The sequence below is a fragment of the Motacilla alba genome, chromosome 2 (genome assembly GCF_015832195.1).
Source record: "Motacilla alba alba isolate MOTALB_02 chromosome 2, Motacilla_alba_V1.0_pri, whole genome shotgun sequence".
NCBI lineage: Eukaryota > Metazoa > Chordata > Aves > Passeriformes > Motacillidae > Motacilla > Motacilla alba.
In genome coordinates, this window is record NC_052017.1 from 34,196,174 (window position 1) to 34,218,864 (window position 22,691).

At 42.9% G+C, this 22,691-nt stretch overlaps 1 protein-coding gene across 10 annotated transcripts in view; it reads left to right on the plus strand.

Annotated features, from left to right (window-relative positions):
* CREB5 (cAMP responsive element binding protein 5) overlaps nt 1-5,748 on the plus strand; it is a 262,858-nt gene extending 257,110 nt beyond the window's left edge. For all 10 annotated transcript variants that reach the window (XM_038129981.1, XM_038129980.1, XM_038129987.1 and 7 more), the window contains one exon: nt 361-5,748. In XM_038129981.1, the coding sequence (XP_037985909.1) occupies nt 361-524 (164 nt within the window). In that variant the 3' untranslated portion in view covers nt 525-5,748. The remainder of the gene's footprint in view (nt 1-360) is intronic.
* Nucleotides 5,749-22,691: the final 16,943 nt, after the last annotated feature.

Sequence of the window (22,691 nt, forward strand, 5' to 3'; positions counted from 1 at the left end):
TCTAATTTTGATTCCTGCTGTAACAAATAAAGCATTTAAGCATCCCAACTGATTTTAAAGACCTTAAGATATCAGACTTTTTATTCCAACATTAGTTTCAGTTATTAAGGTCTTGGACTTTTTTCAATACTCAACTCCTGAAGTCAGGTTGATGTCAGAGAAGCTAGCTTGGAAAAAAAAAAAGAAAACTAAAAAAATCTTAAGACAGAGAGTGTTGGCTAACTGTAATTGTATTTTGAAATCCTGGGCCTTGTGCGTGCTTCAGGTCATCAGTATTTCCAAGAGTATCACCCAGCCTAGGCTTTTTCTTGAATGGAAAAATGAATGTGTGCTGTCTCTGTGCCCTCATTCCCTTACCAGGTCCCGAGAGCAGTCCTCCTGCAAGCCCGGTCCCAGCTTGCTCCCAGCAGCAAGTCATCCAGCACAACACCATAACGACCTCTTCCTCCGTCAGCGACGTCGTGGGAAGCTCCACTCTCACCCAGCTTGCCAGCCACAGAACAGACATCAACCCCATCCTTTAAAAGTGGTTGATCAGAAACTGCTGGGGGAGTGTGGTACCGTATCAAAGTGTCCTCTCTGCTAAGGACATTGGCAACCGTAACTCAAGCCTGGAAGATTCCTCAGTTCTTGAAAGACTCTGGCTATTCATTTTTATAGTAATTAAAATGTCTTTTATACTTAGTTACATAAAAGGGAGTTACGCAATTAATATTCTATCAGCTTGAGAAATGCTTTGGTGCTTTCTCCATTTTTTTGGTACCAGTTACTTGTTTATAAACCTAACTGTTTCTGTACATAGTTATGTTTCCTTCTCACCAGTCTAGCCTGCAGCCTCAGAAATACAAAGTTGTGTTAAACTGCAGCTTGTTAGCCAATGTGAGGCATGAAAAGTATTAAACAGAGTCAAACATAGGTAACTAGCAGTAATTAGGCTATAAATATAGACCGAGGGCATCTGCTGACAGCATAATAAAAAAGAGTTAGCGTTGTGCTATCAGCAGACCACGTATCGCATTCAGAGCCTCTTTCAGAGCAGTTATATAGGATGTGGCTTCAGGACAAAATCAAGCCCAAATAGCATGCTCTTTTGTCTAGCCCTCCCCCTTCTGCTCTTTCCCTATCCTGGCCTTTTTCTCCTCCAGTTATTCTCACACCTTCCTTTTCCCTTCCCTTTTCATTTTCCAGATGGTTTTTTTTTCTTTTTTTTTTCATTCCAAGGCTTTCTTCCCTCTTTTCTCAAAGAAAGGTAAGAAACAAGAGAACTTCAAGCCCACCTAAAAACTGTCGGCACGGCTGCTGCTTTCACTAGCTCTTCAACCGCAGCTGGGCTGTGCCAAGCATTTGGCTTTTAAGAAATACAAATGCTCCTGATTTAGTGTTTTTAATAAATAGGGAAAGGTGAAAACAGCGCAGCCGCAGGTGAAGCAGGATGGTGAGCCAGCTGTGTTGATGCTAGCAGCCCTATAAGCTTCTGTGGTGCAGCAGAGGCATAGCAAGCAACACCTGAGAGTCACAGCAATTTTTTGCACTGCTAGTCATTAATGCAGGAAAATCCATGTGGTATATAATAATTGGGAAAAGTTCTGTTCCCTAACCTGGTTGCACTGTTCTAGCAACGAAAGCTTAGAGCCTCAGGCTTCATGGGCTATAAATGAGAAATAAATCAGTGTAATGGTTCTGACCAGTTGGAAAAATGCCATTTTTAATTCCCAGGGAAAGACCTGCTCTCTGCAGGCATTCCTTTAAACGTTCACGGACTGATCCCAAGCTGGCAGACAGCAGTGTAGCTTCACTGACTTTAATGGCACTTAACACCCGCTTACCACGGGTAAGGAATTGTTCTTTTGGACGCTAAATAATTTTTAGAAGGCACGCAGTGGCTAAAAAATGCTGCGAGAATGCCAAGTCCCACACTTGGGATAAAATACAGTCCTGCAGAGAGGGTCTGGAAAAGAGCCTTATGCTACAATTAAGGTTTTTGTTTGGACTCTGAGCCTGCCCCTCAGCACAAGTGATTTGCATCCCCGAGTGGTCCCAGTGATTGATGGGAAAATCAGACAGAGATGATGCCAGTTAATTATGCTGCCTTGCTGTATATTGGGACCTGATTTTGCTCTCAAATCTGTCAGAGGCAAAACCTCCCACTGCTCACCCTGGGAGCAAGCTCCAAGCTGGTGAAAAAAGTTCAAACATTTTGAGCTGCATCTTCAAGAGCAAAATTCACATTATTCCCAGCAAATCCTTTAGCCCCGAACACACTTTGTTCTGAAGCAAAGCTCTCTTCCTCAAAGACTGTGTCTTTGGTCTTTGGAGGAGCCATGAGTTTTAAAAGGGTGGGTCTCCATGCGGGAGGGAGAGTGAAACAACTGAAGTGTGAGGAGGCTCTGTAAGGAGCAGGGCCTGCCTGGAAGGGAAAGCAAATTTCTGAGCATCATTCATTGCCGAATTAGTTCTTATCTTGGTGACTAACTTTTTATCAGTATTCTTTTCTTTAACAGCTTGCTTTCCATTTATGCAAATACATTCAAAAGAAGAAGATTTTTAATGTACAGTGTAAATCTTGACTTGATTATATAGTCTAAGTACCAAAAAAAAAAATTATGAAAAAATACAAATGTAAAGGATTTTCTATTATATTTTAGACAAACATATACTTTTAAAGTGTTTTAAATACTGAATCTATAATTTTTTTTAATCTCCAGTTGTAATAGCTAAATGGTTTTGCTTCATCATGGCTCCCAAGAGAAGTTTTTTCAAATATGCAGTCGAGAGAAATGTTCCAGCTGAGTATCCACTATGTAAAAAACCCAAATAAGCATTTCCCCCACATCTGAATTTCATCATTCACCATCAAAAAGGAAATGCCATTGCAGGGTTATTTTAAAAAACTTTACCTCTATATGGGTAGCACTTAAATACATTAAAAAATAAAAATCAAAGTTGTTGGTAATATTAGAATACCCAGTTGAGCTACACTGCACTAGAATTAGGGTTTAGCTTCATTTTATTCAGTCTCCTCAATTAAAATATTTAGCTGTTAAAATGAAAGCCTCTACATTAAAAAGAAAAAAAAAGGAAAAAATACAAAAACCTTGCCTAAGTTTTGTTAAATTCAGCAACTTGACAGTTTGACTGATGTGTATTATATATAGCTCAATTATTTCTTTTTTTAATGCTAACTAGGCAAGCCAACCACACATGTTGGCCTAAATGTGTAATTACAATGAAATGTCTCCTCTCTATACTATTGGCCTTTAGGTATAATCCTTGCTAGTGATGTGGAAATAAGTAAAGGATGAAAAGCTATTTGCTATTGCTTCTTGTAACTCTGCCGCAGGTTCACAGGCCAAGACAACATGCAGCATATTTATATCGGCTGTATCATTGGGAAAAGGACCAACCATACCAGGCACCTTATAGTATTCATCAGATTTGCTTCCACATTAAAATGCTCTTGTTTTCCAGGGGAGTGATCCTGCAGCCTTTCCTCAAGCTGCTGGTCCAACAAGGCACTGGAGGCTGCCTGAGCAAGGGCTGTGGGAGAAGCCCCAGCCCTCTGCCTCCAGGATGTCCCTCTGCCATGTGGTCAGTGGCAGCAGCCTCTTCCAAAGCACGTCACTCTAAATGCACTTCCTGAGCTCTTTCATCAAGGAGGAATCCTGCTATTCCACAAGCTACTTCTGGAGACTGCTCTACTTTCCTCTCGCCCTGCCAGTCCAGCCTGTTGTCAGGCTCACCAGGCTCTGTGCCCTATCCCACTGCCAGCGAAGGACAACTCAGACCACTTCCATCATCCACTCTCTAGGGCACTTGCACGATGGTGAGCCTTGGCCGTGCCTTGTTCAGGAGGAGGTGTTACCATACCATAGACAGCATCTCATGAGCGTGACGTCGGAAGCAGGTTGGAAAGCTCAGCCACAGAGAACTGCAATACTTTGATTAGAAAGAAATGATGTTGCGATCCAGCTCTGGCACCCCCAGCCCCCCTTCCCCAAGTCAATTTATGCAAGCCATATTCATAACGCTGCCTGTGGGAGACAAGTAGTTTGTGTGCTATCATGGTGTGTTTTATAAGGACAACAATGATGATGATGATTTATGGAGAATTTCATGCTGTTGGGAGTTAATTCCTGCTATGAAGCTAAATGTCTGCTGCCCATATTCTGAATAGTGGAAATGGTTCAATGGTTCAGTGCCTCAGTGCGTGTGGATTTAGTGTTAATGACTCAATCCTGTTAACTAACAAGCCAGCTCTAACTGTTGTTAAATGCCCAACTTTTGAGGATTCATATTTTTTTAAGCAACAATATTTAGTGTTGAAAACTAGCCTTTTAGTTTAGGCAAAATGTGCTTTTTAGCAGCTAATACCTTTTTTTAAAAAAAAGCGTATAGAGTGAATTTATGAAAATTCATGAGGACCAAAGCAATTTTAAAACAGGAATCTATTAATTTAGTATTCACATAGAATTTTATAAAGTATTTATTAATAAATGTTATTTTAACACATTCCATTTGAACAGTATTCTTGTACAGAATCTGTTTGTTGTTTTTTTTTTAAAGTTACAATATTAGTTTTGCAATAAACTACTCTAGGTGTGTGTGCATCTTAATCTTTCAGGGTCTCAAGCAGAAGTCATCCATCTAAGATGGAACAGTTTGCTGAGGTCAGTTGTACAGAAATTCCTAGAATTAAATGTTTTCCTTAAAGCAGCATCTGCTTTTTTTTTTTTTTTTTTTTTTTTTTGTTGTTTTTTGGGGTTTTTTTGTAACAATGAAACAAATTATAAACCTTCAGTTGTTTCCTCTGTATTGCAAGATGTGCTTTCTCATTTTAGAAAGCATGAGTCAACGTATAACTGGAAATCCTGTCTCTTTTTTTCTGCTTTTTTTTTTTAGGGCTGATTTTATACATCACAACAGAAGATCTAACCCCATCCTCATTTCTTGTCTAATATCACATAGTGAGTTGCACTATACTGCCTTATCATTGCCTCTTCAGTCCTCTTACTAAGCAGTGTTCCTTAGATTTAGATCACCGAAGCTCCATTACACATCAGAGAAAATTACAAGAGGGGGAAGAAGAGAAAAAAATTGATCTGTAGACATAAAACCTAAACTGTGCCTATAAAACAAAACCAGTTACAACTAATTAGTATCTTATTCCTACATTTCAATTATTTATATTCTTTTAAAATTGCACTTTAGCTCTTGCTCTCTTTCTTGCTCTCCCTTGTTGAATCATTTATAAATAGTCTTGTAAAAGTTTGCACCAGATACATTTATATGCTTTCACTGGTGGCATATCTACAACTTGTCTCTCACACCTGCCCAAGCGGAGAAGCTGAGACCAGCCAGTCTGCAGTGTGACTTAGACTTTACACCCTCTTCATGACAGCATATAAATGTTTTATTATGCAATGTGTGTGATGTGAGGCGGCATCTAAGCTACATTTATAATCTCTCATCCCAAGAACCAAAGTGTCCTGTATATCGTAAGGTCAGGAGACTGGCTCTGTTGTGCATTGTGAGGCACTTTGACTGTTGTCCAACTCACAGTAGCTGCAAAGCTGCAGTGGTAACAGTGGCCATACTATGTATTAGAGTTCTGAATCAATAAAATATGTTGCCTTATAACTTGACTAGGGACAGCACCTTTAAAAAGAAAAAAAAAGAAGAGACAAAAAACTTTTAAGAACAAATAAAAGCAATAAAATCTCAAGTGATTTGAACACCAAAAAAAAAAAAGTTTCAATTTTTCAACATCTGAAATCATCACCTTACTGCATAGACAAAAGAGACTGTTTACATCCATAACCTCTTTTCATTTTTTTTTTTCCAGAGCTTACAGTTATCTCAGTTTTATCAGTGGCTCTACACATAAGAGCTAAATTGCTCACCATTATTGGTTTTCTATAGCTTTCAAAATGACTTTATAGCAAATCCTAAACTGCATGAGGCCAAAAATGTCAGTGTTCACACACACTCAGAGACAAGATTGATTCTTTAAGTGGAAATCTGATCTTTTCCCAGGCTCTCCTTGGACTGGAATCAATAACTGCAACTCGTTATATTTAGACCAATGTGTAATACCTGGGATTCAGAATTTCCAGTTCTGCATTTATGCAAGTTAAATGTTAGTATTGCTGAGTTTCACCCGGTGGAACTGTTCACAAAGCCCATGGTCAGAGCCTGCTATCTGATGCCATGAGGGTCTTAGACCCAAATATCTTTTTTTACTGAAAATCTGCATGACAGCCTTCTGAATGAAGACTGAAAGCTCCTTCCAGCTTTGCAGAAACTGCAGCAGTGTCCTGGGGTGAGGGAGGTGGGAGGATTGATTGGGCATTTCAAAGGAAATGCTTCCCTTGCTGGAATCTAGGAAATTTCAGAGAAATCTTTTCCCCACCCCACAGAGCTGACATTGCAAGGAGTTCCCGGACAAGAGATCACCTTTAGCATGCTTCCACAAGACAAACCACTTTGCACGAAAGGTGTATTTGCTCTCCTAAGTAAGAACAATTGCCACTGAGAGTTTTGCCAAGGATGTTACCATTGGGACCCAAGTGTTTCCCAGCCGATGGCCGTGAGCTCTGTATCCCTCTCTCTGTAGCAGCTCTCTTCAAACACTGGGTAGCACTCATCAGTGAACATTGCTTCTTTGGACTATTGCCATTGTCCTGGTTTTAAGGAACTTTTAGCACTGCTTGGAGTAAGCCTAAACTATCGAAGTTTATATATAAATATATATATATATATATATATATTATATTAAAAAAAGGTGCTGTCACAGTAAGTTTTGGGCTTGAGGTTGTTTGTATTGTATGCAAAGGTTTTGTGTTTGTATGTCTGTTTTATTCTGTAAAGCAACCACCTTCCTTACTGGAGGGAGATACTTTTTTTGGTACATAAATGTAAATACTTGCTGCAGCATTTAATATGTTTAATTTTATGTTAAGCTTTTTGTTGCATTGTGAACCCATTATTGTTACAAATGGACAATGAGTTCATTGAGACTGTTCAACTAGGTCAGATTTTTACATCTCTTTCTAGCTAGAAGAGAAAGGATTTTTGTGCATTTGTACAAATGTTAATAATATCACTGCAATTCCAATATAATAAAGCACTCAAATATAAATAATTCCAATGGTTTGTCTGTATCTATACTCCAGACATTTTACCATACATGTAGCTCCTGCAATTAAACCAAGCTATTCTTAGTGATTTCTATTATGACCTACAACCCCTCATCTCCCTCCAAACTGGAGGAGGGCCACGGTACAGGGCACACTCCTGTCTGGTGGCAGGAGCAAGGCGCTGTGCAGACTTTGCCGATCACCCTTGTCCTCCGGCAGCCGAGGTGACTTGGTAAGAACAAGTTCTCTGAACTTCTTCCAAGCAGGGAGGCTGCAAAGCCTCAAACAAAAAGACTTACGTGGTGGAGCCTAACGTGAGGCCTCTACATAAGGATGAGACAAGCTGTTACTTTACTTTTCCTTGCAGCTGGAGTGTGCTTGTATCAAAATACACTCCATGCTTGTTATCCCGCCAACCTCTCGTCTTGCCAAAAGCTGCCTGGAAATGGATTTCCTGCTGGGCTAATTAGCTCTAATTGTGATGCCCCTGTTATCTTGCCAACCTCATTTCTCACTATAAATTGGTCCAATACAGACCTTGGCACAATAATGTATAAACTGTAATCTAAAGTTAGTCGGGATGAACCCATCTCTCCAGTGGGAATCAGATTAGCTGTAGATTAATGCAACTTGATGTCTTGCTGGCAGTCCCAGAGCAAGGGCCTGACCCAAGCGGTGCAGCCTCGGTGACAAGGACCAGCCTGCCTGCAAGCACTCTGTGCTGGTGTCACACTGCAGGATATCGGCCCCATGTGGTGTGACTGTGCCGCTCCCTTGGGGGCCTTGGCACAGGCACAGCTTCTGCTGCTCTCCCCCCTGGTTTTTAAAAGGCTAAATCTGGCCAAGAGCATTCACCCTCCTAAAATGGGTAGGAAAAAGGCAGAGCCATGCCCCTGTTTCCATCCTCCCCTTGCAAAAGCTGGAAGATGGGGCAGTGGGTGCACATGGCTCCCTCTTTAAGGGGGTACAGCAGACATTTTCCCCAAACATCAAGGCATGGCATTAGCTGGATCCTTTTCTGAGGTCATATACTCCTGCACTGCTTTTAAAGCAGGGATGTCATGCCACTGCTTAACATGTATTTATAAAGCAGGGCTCTTGCTCTGGCGCCAAATACTGAAAGAGGATCATCATATCTGTAAAAATAGGTGCCTTTTATGAAGACATATCACAGGATAACTTTATTGTCCACACAGTTATATTTACACCTGACAGTATGAGCTAAGCACAATGTATTCAGGCTGAGGTAACACAGCCCTTCACAGCTGATTCATGGTTTCCCAAACCTGATCATAGTAGTTGTTCCTCTTCCAAGCAGTCCACTGTTACTATTGCTCTCTCCAGGCTGCTCTGGACATCATAACAAAGTTATTATTAGCAAGAAAATGAATCAGTGTGAGCACACACTATTCTCCTTTGCAGGGATGCAGCCAGAACTAGACTAAGCTGAGGACGCTCTGCATCAGCAAGAAGGTTGCCCCAGGTTAAACTGGAGAGAGCAGCAGTACAAAGAGACCCCTTCCATCTGCCACACCAAACCTCTCGTGCTTTGGCTGGATCCACTTGGCTCCTCAATGTGTCCCAGCTTCTTCCTGAACCCAGGCTGCAGCCTACTTGCTGTAAGGGCATTCAAAACTATGACAATATAGCACAGAGTTCAAGTAGGGATGATAAGCAAGCACAAAGGACACCATAGGTACCCAAGGACATTGGCAAAAATCAAGGAAGAATAACAGAACAACAACAGCGATTTGGAGAAAACAAACACCTCCCCAAAAAAGGAGTGTGGAGCTAGGAAAGGGTGGTGAACCTCTATGAGCCCAGATGTAAACAGACACAAGAGCTGTGAAATTGGAATTGAACTGGTGCTAGAGAAAACTTTAGCAGGAGGATGGAAAAACATGGCAGACATGAGCGCTTTTTTTGTTAAAAAAAGTTTACAAATACTGGGATAGAGGGAACACTGTACCTGCAAGGATGCAAAGCTCTTCACTATCACACTGACTCACAGCATAAAGAGATAAAGCATGTCTGACCTCCTTTTTGATAATCTCCCCACTTGCAACTAGTAGGGAATCTCCCCACATGCAGCCCTTAGGGACAGGCTCAGAAATTATGTGGTTGGTTAGGTCCCCTCATTAGCAATGCTTTCTACCCACAGCTCTAGCAAAGGCTTGCAGGACAGACCTACCTCTCAGCTTTCCCTGCCCACCTGGAGTCACTGTCTAGCTGGAGGCAGGCAATGGATGTTCTCTTCTCCACAATAGCTACTGGCTGCTGAGGACCCACTACAGGAGACTCCAGCCCTGAGCCTACCCCCAGAATTAACCTTTTATACCCACTTTCTTTACACTTTACGTTACTCACAGGCATTTGTGGGCTTACCCACAGAGAACAGGAACAAGATAAATCACAAAAATTTATTGAGAACTTTTTTTCTGGGGAGTCAAAAAAATAATCAAGCATCAGAAAGGAGGGATTAAAGTTATACCAGGACCACCACTACCATTTAGGTCAGAGCCAACAATGGATGGTCTGGGACTACTTGCTCAATTCTTTAGTCTGCTTTGTTATTGCAATTGCTGTAACTTTTTTTTTTTTTTTTTCCTCCAAGCTGCTGTGCGGCAACAGGGACATTTGTTTTAGTGGCTCTAAGAAGGGCATTAGCGCTGCCACGCACTTAAAGCTCTCTTTCTGCAGCATTCTTGAGCAGTATTTTTCCTCTAGCCTCTATTCTCCAGCAATACAATGCCACAGTATGAGAATGACCCAGCAAAGCTGATAAAATATTTAAGACGCGTGTTCTGATTGTGTTAGGTAAGAAAATACCACCAGAGCCCGACCATTAGTGAACCTGATCAGTACACTCCCCCAGGAATCAGTCCATTCCTGCCAGCAGAGCAAGCCAGAGAAGTCTGAACTAGAAGCAGTGAGGCAGCTGCCTTTCCCAAAAGAGAGGGAAGCTTGAAAGTGTATTTTGCAGAGATGAGGAATTTGCAAACAATGGGTCCTGCTCTAAAAGCAAGAAAAAGAGACATATAGGAATATATATATAAGCAGACATAGATTCTATAAATACATACAGACGATACAGATATACAGATATACAGATGCAGACAGCAGAGATGTGTGCCTGTGTGTATACAGCAGGTCAGCAGGTGTTTTCACAGGGCATTGCATTCAGCTGACAGCAAGTCAACTTAAAAGAAAGAAAAATATTTGACATAACTGGCCAGTTCATGTAGGAAATTGAGTCGAGAAAAAATAAATAAAGGCAGAAATGGATTAGTTTAAATTTGGGGCCCTCTAGATTATAATGGATCCCATAGGAAGACAGGAGGCTTTGTATGGAAGGAGTCTATATCCTCCTTGCACTTTCCCTTTTGTTTCACTAATCATTTTCATTCTGTGTTATATCGTGGTTGAGCCAATTCCAGCTTAGTAGAAGTTTTTCTTAGCTTCAAGAAGCTGTGCTACAAAGACAACACGTAGCCATGGATTAGAAAAAGGAACTGTCCACAGTGGGACATGGCTGTGGACTCCAGTTACGCTAGGTTGTGTAGGGTATCACAACACCAGCTGTTGTTTTGACTTGGGTTTTTTGTTGCTGGTATTTTGCTGTGGTTGCTCCCTGTACTTTGATCTGTACATTAAGTTGTCAGAATTAAAGTCAGGCAGTTTCCGCAAGCTGGATGGGGAGGATGAGGAAGGGGTAGTTTTGCCACCAGTGTCCTTCTGCAATGGTGGCTGCCTTTAGAGGCAAGGTTTTATCACTCAGATGGACTAAGGGCAACCTGCACTGACTCCCTCTTGAGTGCCTAATTCCTGTAATTCATCCCCCAGAATAGCTGAGAGACTATCAGCCCTTTGTGAAGGTGCTTCTGCTACCTCTTTGTGGTAATACTGTGAGGCATGAGGTGAAGGGCCTGGGGGGACACCCACAGCCTGACAGTCCCACAGCAACACAATGTGGTAACATCCTGGCAGCAAGGTTTGCAGGGCTCCCACTGTCCTGACACACTTGACACAGGCATTGCAGATGACTCCTGCCACTACACTTCAAAAGCTGAGCTAAACCAATGCCCTGACATTAGTCTGACTGTGCCTCAAGCCAGTCTGACTGACTAAAACTAGGGAAAAATGCAGTGGAAAATTATTTATCACGTTGCCAGTGTAGCTAACTGGTGTGGCAAACCATGCAGCTCACCGTATGCAGAGCCTGGCGAGGGCAGGAAGTCAGTGGGCAAGTGGGTGGGCAGGGAGTGAGGAGAGAATGAAAAGATGGCCAAAATGTTTGTAAGCTGCTGCGTGGTGAAGCTGTACTCCTAGGCTGTGCCCAGGGTACCAGACAGAAACTCAAATGAGATAGTGTCTACATCTTGTGCCATTAGTGGCAGTGGTTCTGCCCTGTTGTTCCTGTGAGGTTTCTATACTGACCCATCACCAAGGCTTTACCCAGAGTTGTCCTCCCCCTCCAAAGCCCATGAAGCCAAAAGGAGCTTTAAAACATGACCTGCTCTCTGCCTTCAAAGAGTCAGCAATACTCACTCTGCAGAGACAGGGAAACCCAAGCAAGTGATTACAATGTGCTTTAAAATTCTTTTTACAGTGGATCGCCAGAGCAGAACTCACATTTTTAATTTATTAGAAAGACCTTCATGCATATCTCCATAAGGGCAATTTCTTCTGTCATGTTATGCCTCATGTCACTCCAGGAGAATTGTACAAAGATCCTTTTTAGCAGCAGCAAAAAGAAGTACCATCTTGATCTACCCACAAAAACATGTCTACTTTACTTGTAAGCCCATGCTGAGCAAACTGAGCATGCAGGGCTGAGCCCTGTCAAGTGACAGTGCCACAGAAGGAAGCACGACACCCACAGCCCTGGCACTCACAGCTTGTTTCTGGGACGGGATGAGAAAGGCCTGTTTTTTCCAATCAGAAAATTAAGACCCTTTGGCTTGCTGAAGCCACAGAAGTCCGGAACATGGCAGTCCCTTTTCCAGGAAAACTCTACTTCTAATGCGGTATGGGAGCAGTAGGAACCCATCAGAGCTGCAAAGCAGAGCTCCATCACTGCTGCTGGGCTAATCAGAGCCAGCAGCTGGGAGCGAAAGCCAAGGACAGCTTTTAAATGCACGCGGCAGAGAGAGGAATGAAAAATATTAATTTTAAATGGATCGACATTGGCCTTGGAACTAGGCAGGCAAACATCCAAACCTGTCAGGAGGGAGTAATGAGGGCTTTAAAATTAGATGTGATCACCTATCTGCGGCTGTACAGAGTGTTTGCTGTGTATCCCTCATACCTTAGGGAGAACCCCAGACATGTGAGGTTACAAGTGGGCTGTCTGTCTATGGACTCTTTCATCTGAAAGTTTCAAGTGCTTCTCAGGCTTTAATTTAGTGCCTTAATTACCCAGGGATTTAGGTAAATATAATTGTCTTCATTTTTCCCAGCAGTACACAGAGAGGAATAGACTGACAGAGAAACCAGAAAGCATAAGCACGCCCTCCATTTTCCTACCCCCCCCTTTCCTGCTCTTGCCAACAGCCCGTACATCAGGGCCCTGCCAGGAGACTGCGGGCAGGCAAAGCTTTACCTTCTGAAGGCATATCCATGCAGTCCTCCCTAAGAACTCTAATCCTTGCCCTCAAGGAGAAATGAGCTGTTTTGCTTTCCATTTGTCTTCTTCAAAGCTCTGGCCAAACTCATCCTCATTAGGAGGCCATTAAAACACCGATGTTCTTCACATTACTATTTCCTCTTGGATTAGATGGGAAGATTTTTACACGCTGTAAAAAGATTCTCCGGTTCTGACATCTCCTTTTTTATTTGCCCAGACCAAAAGCTTGCAAGGAACAGGAATGGGAAACCATACCAGCATTCAAATAAAATGCCACAATCATCCACAGAGGCGAGGGGAAAGCCCTACAGTCTCGTTAGCCAAACTTGCACATGGTTCTAATCAAATGGATGGGAGGGAGACATTCCCTTGGCCACGGATACCAACGATTTTTTCCTTAGGTTCCAATTCTGTAACTCTTATTCATCTGAAGATAAACGGGCTTTTCAGGCAGGGAAAGAGGGCTTTGGGACTGGGCTCTAAGGCTTTTCATGTATTCATGAAGTTGTCACTTGCCTTTTACATTCAAATTCTGATGGGTCAGACTTCCTAGACGGTGCCTTTCAACACCTAATAACTCACCCAGCAAGCTCCAGTGCTAATACAGATGTCTTCTTATCAAGCTTGAGACTGAGAGGTTTGAGGATTATTTTAAAGACACTTTTTGGATTTATACTGAATCCTTCACAGGGATTATTTATGTGGCATTTCTTTCCCATTACACAGTTGAAAACATCACCTGTTTTAGCAGGAGATTTCTGGGGTGAGAGCAGAAATATTTTGAGGAATTTGGTCACTGCCATTTGCTAATGGAAAATGTAGCAACCAAAGCAGGTTTCTTAAAAACACAATAAATTTTATATTTGTTACTGCTGGATTCCCATTAAATGCATTAATTACAGGAATGTTTAATGAAACAAGTGAAAAAAACCCCCCTCCATTATGTATAGAGCACTGTGAAAAACAAGGTATTCAGCAGCATGTGCTCTTATATACTCTTAATGAAGGACCTTACCATAAGGTAAAAACCCAATAAAATATGCCATAATGTGCTATGGGACCCACCATTGATTTACAATACATTTACTCCTTTAGCACTAAGCAAGTTTTGCACAATACACAGCCAGCTTTTATATATTTATATATAAGACCCACTTTTGTCTCACAAAGATTTATTGAATTTCCCCAGAGCATATTCATTTTCTAAAAAGTTCTTTGTTTTGCTCCATATTCATTGTAATAAAGGCAACAATCTTCTTCCTGATTGACACCCACGATATTAAAATTACCAAAAAAAAAAAAGGAGAGCTGATATCGTAATACTTTATATGGAAATATTACTCTGTAGGCTCTGTGAAACTAAATGCAAACAGAGTTTTGCTAATATCTGGCAGTTTGCAGAACTGCAGCATGTTGGGCGAGGTCTAGAAATACATGGCAACATTATTGTGAAGTTCCAGTTTCTAATTCTTCCAAGGAACTATAAATGAGTAATTTTAAAAATAAGTTCATACACCTTCTCTTCCTCCAAATTTAAATGATGAACATGTAAAACCCATAGCAGCAAGTTCAATATAACTGCTGAGAAAGTTAAATTATGCATAACATAATGAACATGGGTTGAAATCCTTGAAGAAATGAAGGAGGATTCTCTGCAATGCACTTGCCAATCCTTTGCATGTCATCAAAGACTATTTTTTCAAGCACGATGTAACGTCTCATGATCTAACGGAACAGTTCTCGGTGTTCCCTATTAGTCACACAGATTATTATGGTTGGCAGAGGGTCCTCTCTGCATTCCTCCCTTAGAGGTACATTTGCCCTCCGATGGCCATTCAGTCCGCCATAAAATTCAGCTCCCCGGTTTTAAAAGGGCCCCTTTCTGCCTCATCCTCACCGGTGATCATGGGAGGGGAACGTGCAAGACGATCGTCCTGCAAACCCGCGCCGCGGGCCCACCCCATGTGCACAGAGCTGTGGCCCACAGCAGACCGAGTGCAGGAGGCTTTGAGAGGAAAAAGCCCCTCCGCTTGCCCTGCCTAACTGAGGAAGGTCAGCTTTGCTGACAGCAAGTGTGGCCCTGTTTACGCACACCTCTGGGGCAGCCGAGCTGGGCCGAGATGCTTCTCTGCCTTCCATGAATCTTCCAGCTCCCGCACGGGCACTGCCAAAGCCGCTGCCCCGCGCTCCCGAGCCCCGGGGCCGGCGGTGAGCGTGAGCATTGCACAGCCCCGCTCTCTCACCCCCTCACCTGCCCTGAGGCCATCCAGGCCCGGCGGGCACCGGCCCCGCTCCCATTCGCGAAGCGCGGGCCGGTGGCCGAGGGCGAGCCCGGAGAGGCCCCAGGTTCTGCACCATCTCGGGCAGGTGCGTTCGCCCGGCCCCGCCGCACGGGCCCTTCACAGACGGGGCATCTCCCCGGGCCCGAACCCGCGCTACCCGGGACCGGCCGCGGGCAGCTGCGGCACGGCGGGGCGAGGGACGCTAGGCGCAGCGGGACACAGAGCTGATGCGGCTCGGCGGGCACGGCTCGGCTCGGCTCGGCGCGGCTCATTCCGCTGGGCTCCTGTCGGCGCGTTCCCGGTGCGGCCGTGCCCCCCTGTGGCGCGGCCGGGAAGCTCAGGCGGCCGCCGCGCTGGTCCCCGCTCAGCCCGGCCGCGGGCCCGGCTCCTCGGCGGGGCCAGGCCGGATCGGCCCCGGGGCGCGGGCCGCTGTCAGCACCTCTGCTGTTGCTGGTTTTCTCTCCTCGGTTTTTTTTCTTGCCCCGGTGGCTACGAGGCAAACTGCCCCGAGAATTGATCCGACCGACAACTAACTGATCAAACCTCAGAAAAGGCGAAAGTTACTACCAAAAAGTCTGGAGTTGTTTTCCTCCCCGCTTCGGCCAGCGGTGACTGCGTGGTCACTGCGTGTCATGGGAGGAAGAGACAGAACAATGCGCTTTTTGCCGGAGCAGGGAACCGTTCATCACTTTGGTGGGAGACCCACAAGACACCAGGGTAGCAGCAACGGGGAAATGCTGCCCTGACCCATGGAATGGGGTCTCCTCAGTGTCATAGCTGCACTTTCGTCTGGGGCAGGGCACATAGGTCCAAGGGGCTGGCTTCTCATTCTGCCTGCAAATCTCCCCAAATAAAAAGGAACGGGGATTGCTCTGGTGGTTTCTTCATTTTCCTATTTCAGAACAGACAGTTTTCAGCAAGTAGCCAAATATGAGGCTGCAACTGTAAAAATGTGAATGAACTCTTCAGCCAAAGAGTGAAAGAAGGGAATTAAGAGTTATTATAAGTAGCATCCTTACTCTTTATATATAACTATGTGATCTTCAAGGTTCCTTCCAACCCTAACCATTCTATGATTCTATGAAATACATATCTCAGCTGCTTTCTCTGTGGACTATGCAGATTATTTCTGCTCTTGACTTCAACCATTTTAGAAATGACAAATTTAAAATTTGACAAGAAAATGCTCTGTTGGAGTAAAGCTCTGAAGATTATTAAAGAGCACACGCAGCCACATGCTGTGAATGATGCATCTCTCCATTCAGCACAGCAAGGACAGTCATCAGCTTTCTTAAGCTGTTCCTGTTAAAATGCTAAACCTAGAAGAACTTAAATGAATAGCACTGAGTGAGGTCTCTATGGAGGGGGCAGCACAGCCTGCAGAGGGACCCTGTGCACTTGGGAAAAATGGCAGGAGTTTGGTAACATTCTCCAGTGTGGAAGGAGCACATGAGTCACAGAATCATTAAGGTTGGAAAAGACCTCGAAGGTGGTCAAGTCCAACCATTAACCCAGCACTGCTGTGTGACCACTAAAGCAGGTCCCAAAGTGCCACATCCACAATTCTTTTAAATACCTCTAGGTATTTAAGTGGTGATTCCCCAGGCAGCCTGTTCCAGTATTTGACCACTCTTTCCATGAAGAAATTTTCCTAATATCAAATCTAAGCCTTCCCTGTTGCAGCTGTGACTTCTTACTTGGGAGAAGAGACCAATCCCCAACTCATTACAATCTCCTTTAAGGTAGTTGTAGAGAGCAGCTCGCTCAGACACTCCTCATAAAACTTGACTCCAAAGCATTCACCAGCTCCAATGCCCTTCTCTGGACACTCTCCAGCATTTCCATGTCTTTCTTAGAGTGAGGGGCCCAAAACTGAACACAGGATTCGAGGTGTGGCCTCACCAGTACCCAGAACAGAGGGACAGTTGCTGCCCTGGTCCTTCTGGCCACACTGATAGAGGCCAGGATGCCATTGACTTTCTGGCTGGCTCATGTTCAGTTGCTGTCAACCAGCACCTTTTCCTCTGGGCAGCTTTCCAGATGCTCTGCTCCTGCCTGTAGCATTTCCTGGGGCTGATGTGACCCAAATGCAGAACCCAACATTTTGCCTTATTGAACCTCAGACCACTGGCCTTGGCCCATCAATCCAGCCTGTCCAGATTCCCCTGCAGAGCCTTCCTACCCTCCTGCAGATAAACACTCCCGCCCTACTTTTCTCTGTACTCTCTAATTAGTAATCAGAGATTTATGTTAATTTGCAATAAGTAATAAAGTAAAAATTCCACAAATTGAGCCTATTTTGCCCATAACACCCTGAGCACATTATGCTGGCTGACATGAATAAGGAGGCCATAACCCCTTGTAACCCATTTGCATTGTAAATCTACCCTAGTACAACATACCTTGCACTCACCATCTTGGAAACTGCATTATTCATCACAGAAGTTTCTCATGCATTTCCAGTGATTTAATTTGTCTTTGGACCTGTATCTTATGGGAATCTGGTAAATTATCATTTAGGTGATTAAGGCTTGAGGCATCACTGAGAAGGGCAGGAACTGAGAAGAAACCCAAATCTTTTGGTCACATGGGGCTTCTCAAAGAAGCCAGATAGATTTTGCATGAAAGTATTTGAAAGTTTTCAGGCCATGTGCAAAGATTTCAGTCCAAAGGAGTGCTCATGCCTTTCAGGTAAAACCACTAAAAGAAGGGGGTTTAGGAACTAAGAGGAATGTCAAATATCTGAATAAAATTCTGAGTTGCACATCTCACAGTTAAATTATTGTAAAGTTAATAGGAAAGAAAAATATTGTTACTATTCACCAGGATTTTTTTCCCTATTTTGCTGTGTTTCAGCAACTCCTTTTTATTGAAGGAATCCTTAACAATGCAGCACAGCTTCTTAATTCTGTTGTTTGGAATGAAAACCTTAAACAGAGAGCCCAAACAAATAAAGCAGCCCTTTAAATTGTGCTACTGAAAGTGGGCTTTGCTGGAAACTACTTCTAAAAAACAGTCATTAGGATAAAATCAAAACTGAAACTCTCCTTCTTCATACTGATACTCCAAAACAGTACAAAAGATACCTGTGCAAGTGCTGATTTTTATGCCTGTGTTGAACTTTTAGTATCATGGGACTATTTGTGGTAGTGCAGATAAGCCACATGTGAGTGTTTACAGAAACTGAGCTTATCTCCAGCCCCTTTTATCTGGATTCAGGGTGCTCAAGCAGACACACACTGCTTTCTCTCAGGAGCCTCACGGGGTGAATACCCTCCAAGTTTCAGATCTCCTTTTCCACTCTAAAGTTAAAACTTCAAAAGTCTGCAATAAGAACCTTTGGGGATTAATGTAATTCATTCTTTCCTGTCCAAGTTTTACATCGTGGGGTTATTACGCTGCTCACCACAACTGCAAGCTCTGGGCCAGAGACAACTGTTTCAGTTTATTTTAACAGGGTGTTTACCTTATTAAAGTAATAACAAAGAGGGATGATTGCATTAATTACTACATCAAACTAGCTGCCATGGCACTCGCCTGCCAATCCTCAAATCAATTAGATGCATCTGTCAGTTAAGTGATTGAAGGTTTTTTATTATTATTCCTTTCCCCCCCCCCCCCCCCCCCCCCCCCCCAGTTTTCTTTTAATCCATTTTGCCACTTAGTAGTGTCTCTTCAAGTGAAAGCTATTGTTCTTCATTGAGAGGATGAGAAAATTTAGATGGACTCCTAACATGTGGTAAGAGGTTCAAAGCTTGATTCATGGTTACTCAGACACATCTGAAGTGATACATACCCAACAAAGTGATTTTAAAATGCTGCTTTTTTACTGATAGCAATTTAGACATGCCTTGCCCTGGCTTAATTGGTTACAGGGGTTCAAAAAAGCTGTAAACCTTGGGGGTTGTCATATCTCTATGAACGAGTGGCATTGGTGGTGTCACACTAATGCAAGTCCAACTTTAAGAACATGACCAAATTTGCTACCTTTCTTGTTTTTATGTTAAATTTAGTTTCTTAATGAAACAGTGCAATGTGCTGCATGCAGGGCAGTGAGTGTACATCTTAGTCTCCCTCCTAGTAAAGTTGAAACCATCAGACAATTTCAAAAAAGCAGATGGGCAGCAGTCACAGAGCTCCAACCAGTTTTATGAAAGGAGTGGGCTGGATGAAGAAGAGAGAAGGCTTGTCCCATCATCGAGGGAGAAGTGTGTGGAGACCTTGTCCACATGTGAGGCACAAAGCCACAGTGCCACCAGTGGTCTGGGGGGTTTGGAGACACCCACTTCACTTCCCCACACAGCACTCATTTCTGAGGAGCACACAGGGGGTTTCTTTGCTCCCAGGACTTTGAAGGGACATGTGCAATCAGGGTTTTTTAGGAGTGGAGTTAATTCTTACATCAGAGGGAGAGGGAGCACCTCTTCATAGGAAGCCGCCTGCCAAGACAGCAGCAGGCACAGCACAGCCTCCTGAATGTCTGACGGGGATAAGCAGCAAGTCTCTCAGCATTTTTAGCAGTACCCTACAGCTGCCAGTTGCAGATATAAGGTAGAAGAACAACAATGGAGCTAGCTGCTGCTTCCCACTTCTGATTTGATATAAATCAAATCACAAGCAGTTAAAAAAAAAGGCTTGGGGCTGCTTTAAGTTAAACCAGTTGTTTATCTATAGCCTGCAAGGACAGGGAACAGCAATACTAGTCCTGTCATCTCCTTTCTTCAGTATTCTGCCTGCCACCAGCTGCAGAAGCCACTGGGGCTACAGATTTCCCAACAATGGAATAAACTGCACTGTGGGAAGATCCATCTCCTTTTGGTCCTATTGTTCTAACAACACAAAATGTCTCAGTGCAGCTGAGAATCTGGCTTTTCACATCTCTCCCAGCTTCTAATAGGTTTCAGCAAGAAAAGTTGCCTGTCTCATTTTACTGAGAGTGCATAATTGCTGTCAGAGACATCCAAACAGATTTTTTTTTTTTTGTGAAAAAATTGTTGCACATTGGACATGTCACCTAAAGTTGCTTGAGATGGGAATGGGGGAAATATAGGAGAGGCTTCTGCCTCTGTCATGGGGGAGATCTTCACAGCAAATTTATTGTGGTGGGGGACATCACTTTTTAGTGCTATTTTTAACCTCAGCGTCCCCATTGCAGTCAATTAACAGGACTAGGAATTCCTCTGATGTCTCTGGGCCAAATTCTGCTAGTTGATGCTCCATTTGGCTTCCATTTTCCTCAGCTGGGTCTTATGTATGCATCTAAGAGTAGCATTTGGCTCAAAAAGAGGATTTGCCACTTCTGTTACAAGCAGAAGCATTTGGTATGTCTGATGTGGGTTTTCATTTGTGGGTGGAAAAGTCTGGGGAGATCCACAGGGTTCTTTTGTTGCCTGCTGATTAAGGTATTGCATGACACCTTAATTTAAGGTTGGTTTGCATTACTTTATCTTCTACCTTCCAACACTCAGAAGGCTTTACTGAGTTAACTGAAAGGGGTGGGAGAGTGGGACCCTCTTACATGGATCATTCCTGTGTACTTAAAACATGAGAGAATTCCTGTGTTTAGGAAGAAAAAGAAGAGAGCCCACCCACCATTGGTGTGCCCTGGTGCTTACAGCATTATGCCATGCAAGTAATAGTGGGCTTGTTTATGATTAAAAGAGTGTCAAAGCCAAGTGTGGTAAAGAAAATACCTGGTGTGATAATAAATCACTTAAAATGTTTGCAATCTTGCAAAACAAGGATTGTTGAAAATTTCTGTGTTTCACTCCACATTTTCTTTCAAAGTAGTGGGAGGAGAAAAAGTTTTCAATTTGTCTTGCAGACATGTAATTTTCATGTTCATGTTATGTCTTTAATTATATCATTGAGAAGCACTCAGCAGAATTTGCCTCCCTTGCAATACCTTACGAAATGAAAAATTAAATTCTGTTCTAGTTGTAATAGTAGGAGAATTTTCATCTTCAAAAGAAAAAAAGAAACGTGTTCAGGCCAAGGCATTTAACCAGGACTCAGGGCATATAAAGGGCAATCTGAGTGCCAAAGCACAGGCACTTCATGCAATAGATGCAAAGTAGTCTTTGATGGCCTGCAGCTCCAAGACACCTGCTTGAGGCTGGCAAATGTGACACAGCACAACTGCAGTCTCCAGAAAGGGAGGTAAAGGGCAGGCAGGATGTCTTAAATGGCACTGGTTACCATTGCTTAGGCACTAGAATTTCTACACACTATTGTAAATTATTCCTGCGTAGATTTGACATTTATCTGATTATATATTTGATGGGAAGCACATGTTACATTGTATTGACTCTAGAGTAGACATACATGAGCAAAAGATGCACAAAAATGATGCCATAGTGTCCTTCATTGTTACTGACAAGATGAAGATTCATCAGGAATTAACTGCAGGTGGGAAACCCAGAGAAAAGCCAGGGATGTAAAGTGTGCTCAAAGGCATGAAGACAAATTCAGGAGTATTTTCTTGACCTAAGTTACCTTATGAAAACTGTATGTTCTAGTTGACAACAGTCAATTAGCTTCTGGTCTGAAGGAAAAAAAACTTCACTGGACTTTTCTACCATTGAGCATTTAGTGAAATAGTGATTCCAGAATAAGCGTCCTTAGCAGCACTTACCCAAAGTAAACAGACTTGAAATCAGAATTGTATAGAATAACACTGTATATGAGCTTATAACAAAATAACAATTCTGAAAATGTTATCCTGGAGAAATTAAAAATTAATTAAACCTATGGCCTTGCAAAGAAAATAAAAATAACTTTAAACAAAATCTATTGGCATAGTGCTTCAAAAGTTTCTCTCACCTTTTTGGTTTTAGTCTAGGAATTACATTCCAGCTAGAGCTTTACTGCTTTTGGAAGGTAGCAAATAGAGTACTCAATTGTACGAAATTGTGGAAATTAGGACTCCTTTGGCTGCCCAGTGTGGTACTGTTCCCCATGGGCTCATTTGAAGGAGAGCTGCCCAAAGGCCAAACTGTACCCGTGACTGGGAGCACACACATTTCTCACTCTTGCCAAGAGAAATTCTATGCGCAGACCAAGGCAGTAAATTGTGCTGCATACTTACTTTAAAAATTGGCGATAAGGAGAAACATAGGACATTTTTAAGGAGCTTGTGCTTTTTAAGAATGATTGATATCATCATGCATAAAGTTTTGAATATTTAAATGGGCTGGGGAATCTCATCTGCTGATTGCTTGATGTTAAAATATGTCATTTCAGAACTCAGAATACCCTTTCAAAATTTTTGTAACTTTCTCACTCTCTCTGGAGTCATTAATTATACGGTTTTGAGAATCAGTCAAGGGACATACTCAGTTTCTTTCTCCACTAGGCAGAGAAATATAGTTCAAAGTACTCTACCTAGTCTCTCAGCAAATTAATAGACTGGCATATGTGCTTCCTTGGCTAACACTTTTCACCTGTGACAACTGCAGGTAATTATTTTGCCCAAGTGAAACTGATTCTGGGCATTCTCAATGAGAAAACCTTTCTTTCCAGGTTCAATAAAATTTGGTATGCATTTCACCCTTGGAACCTAGATCTTTCATTATAAAGCTGTATGGCAGAAAGAACTGACTCTGCATTTGAATATTGGTCTCCAAAGAGACAGCGAGAGTGGGAGCA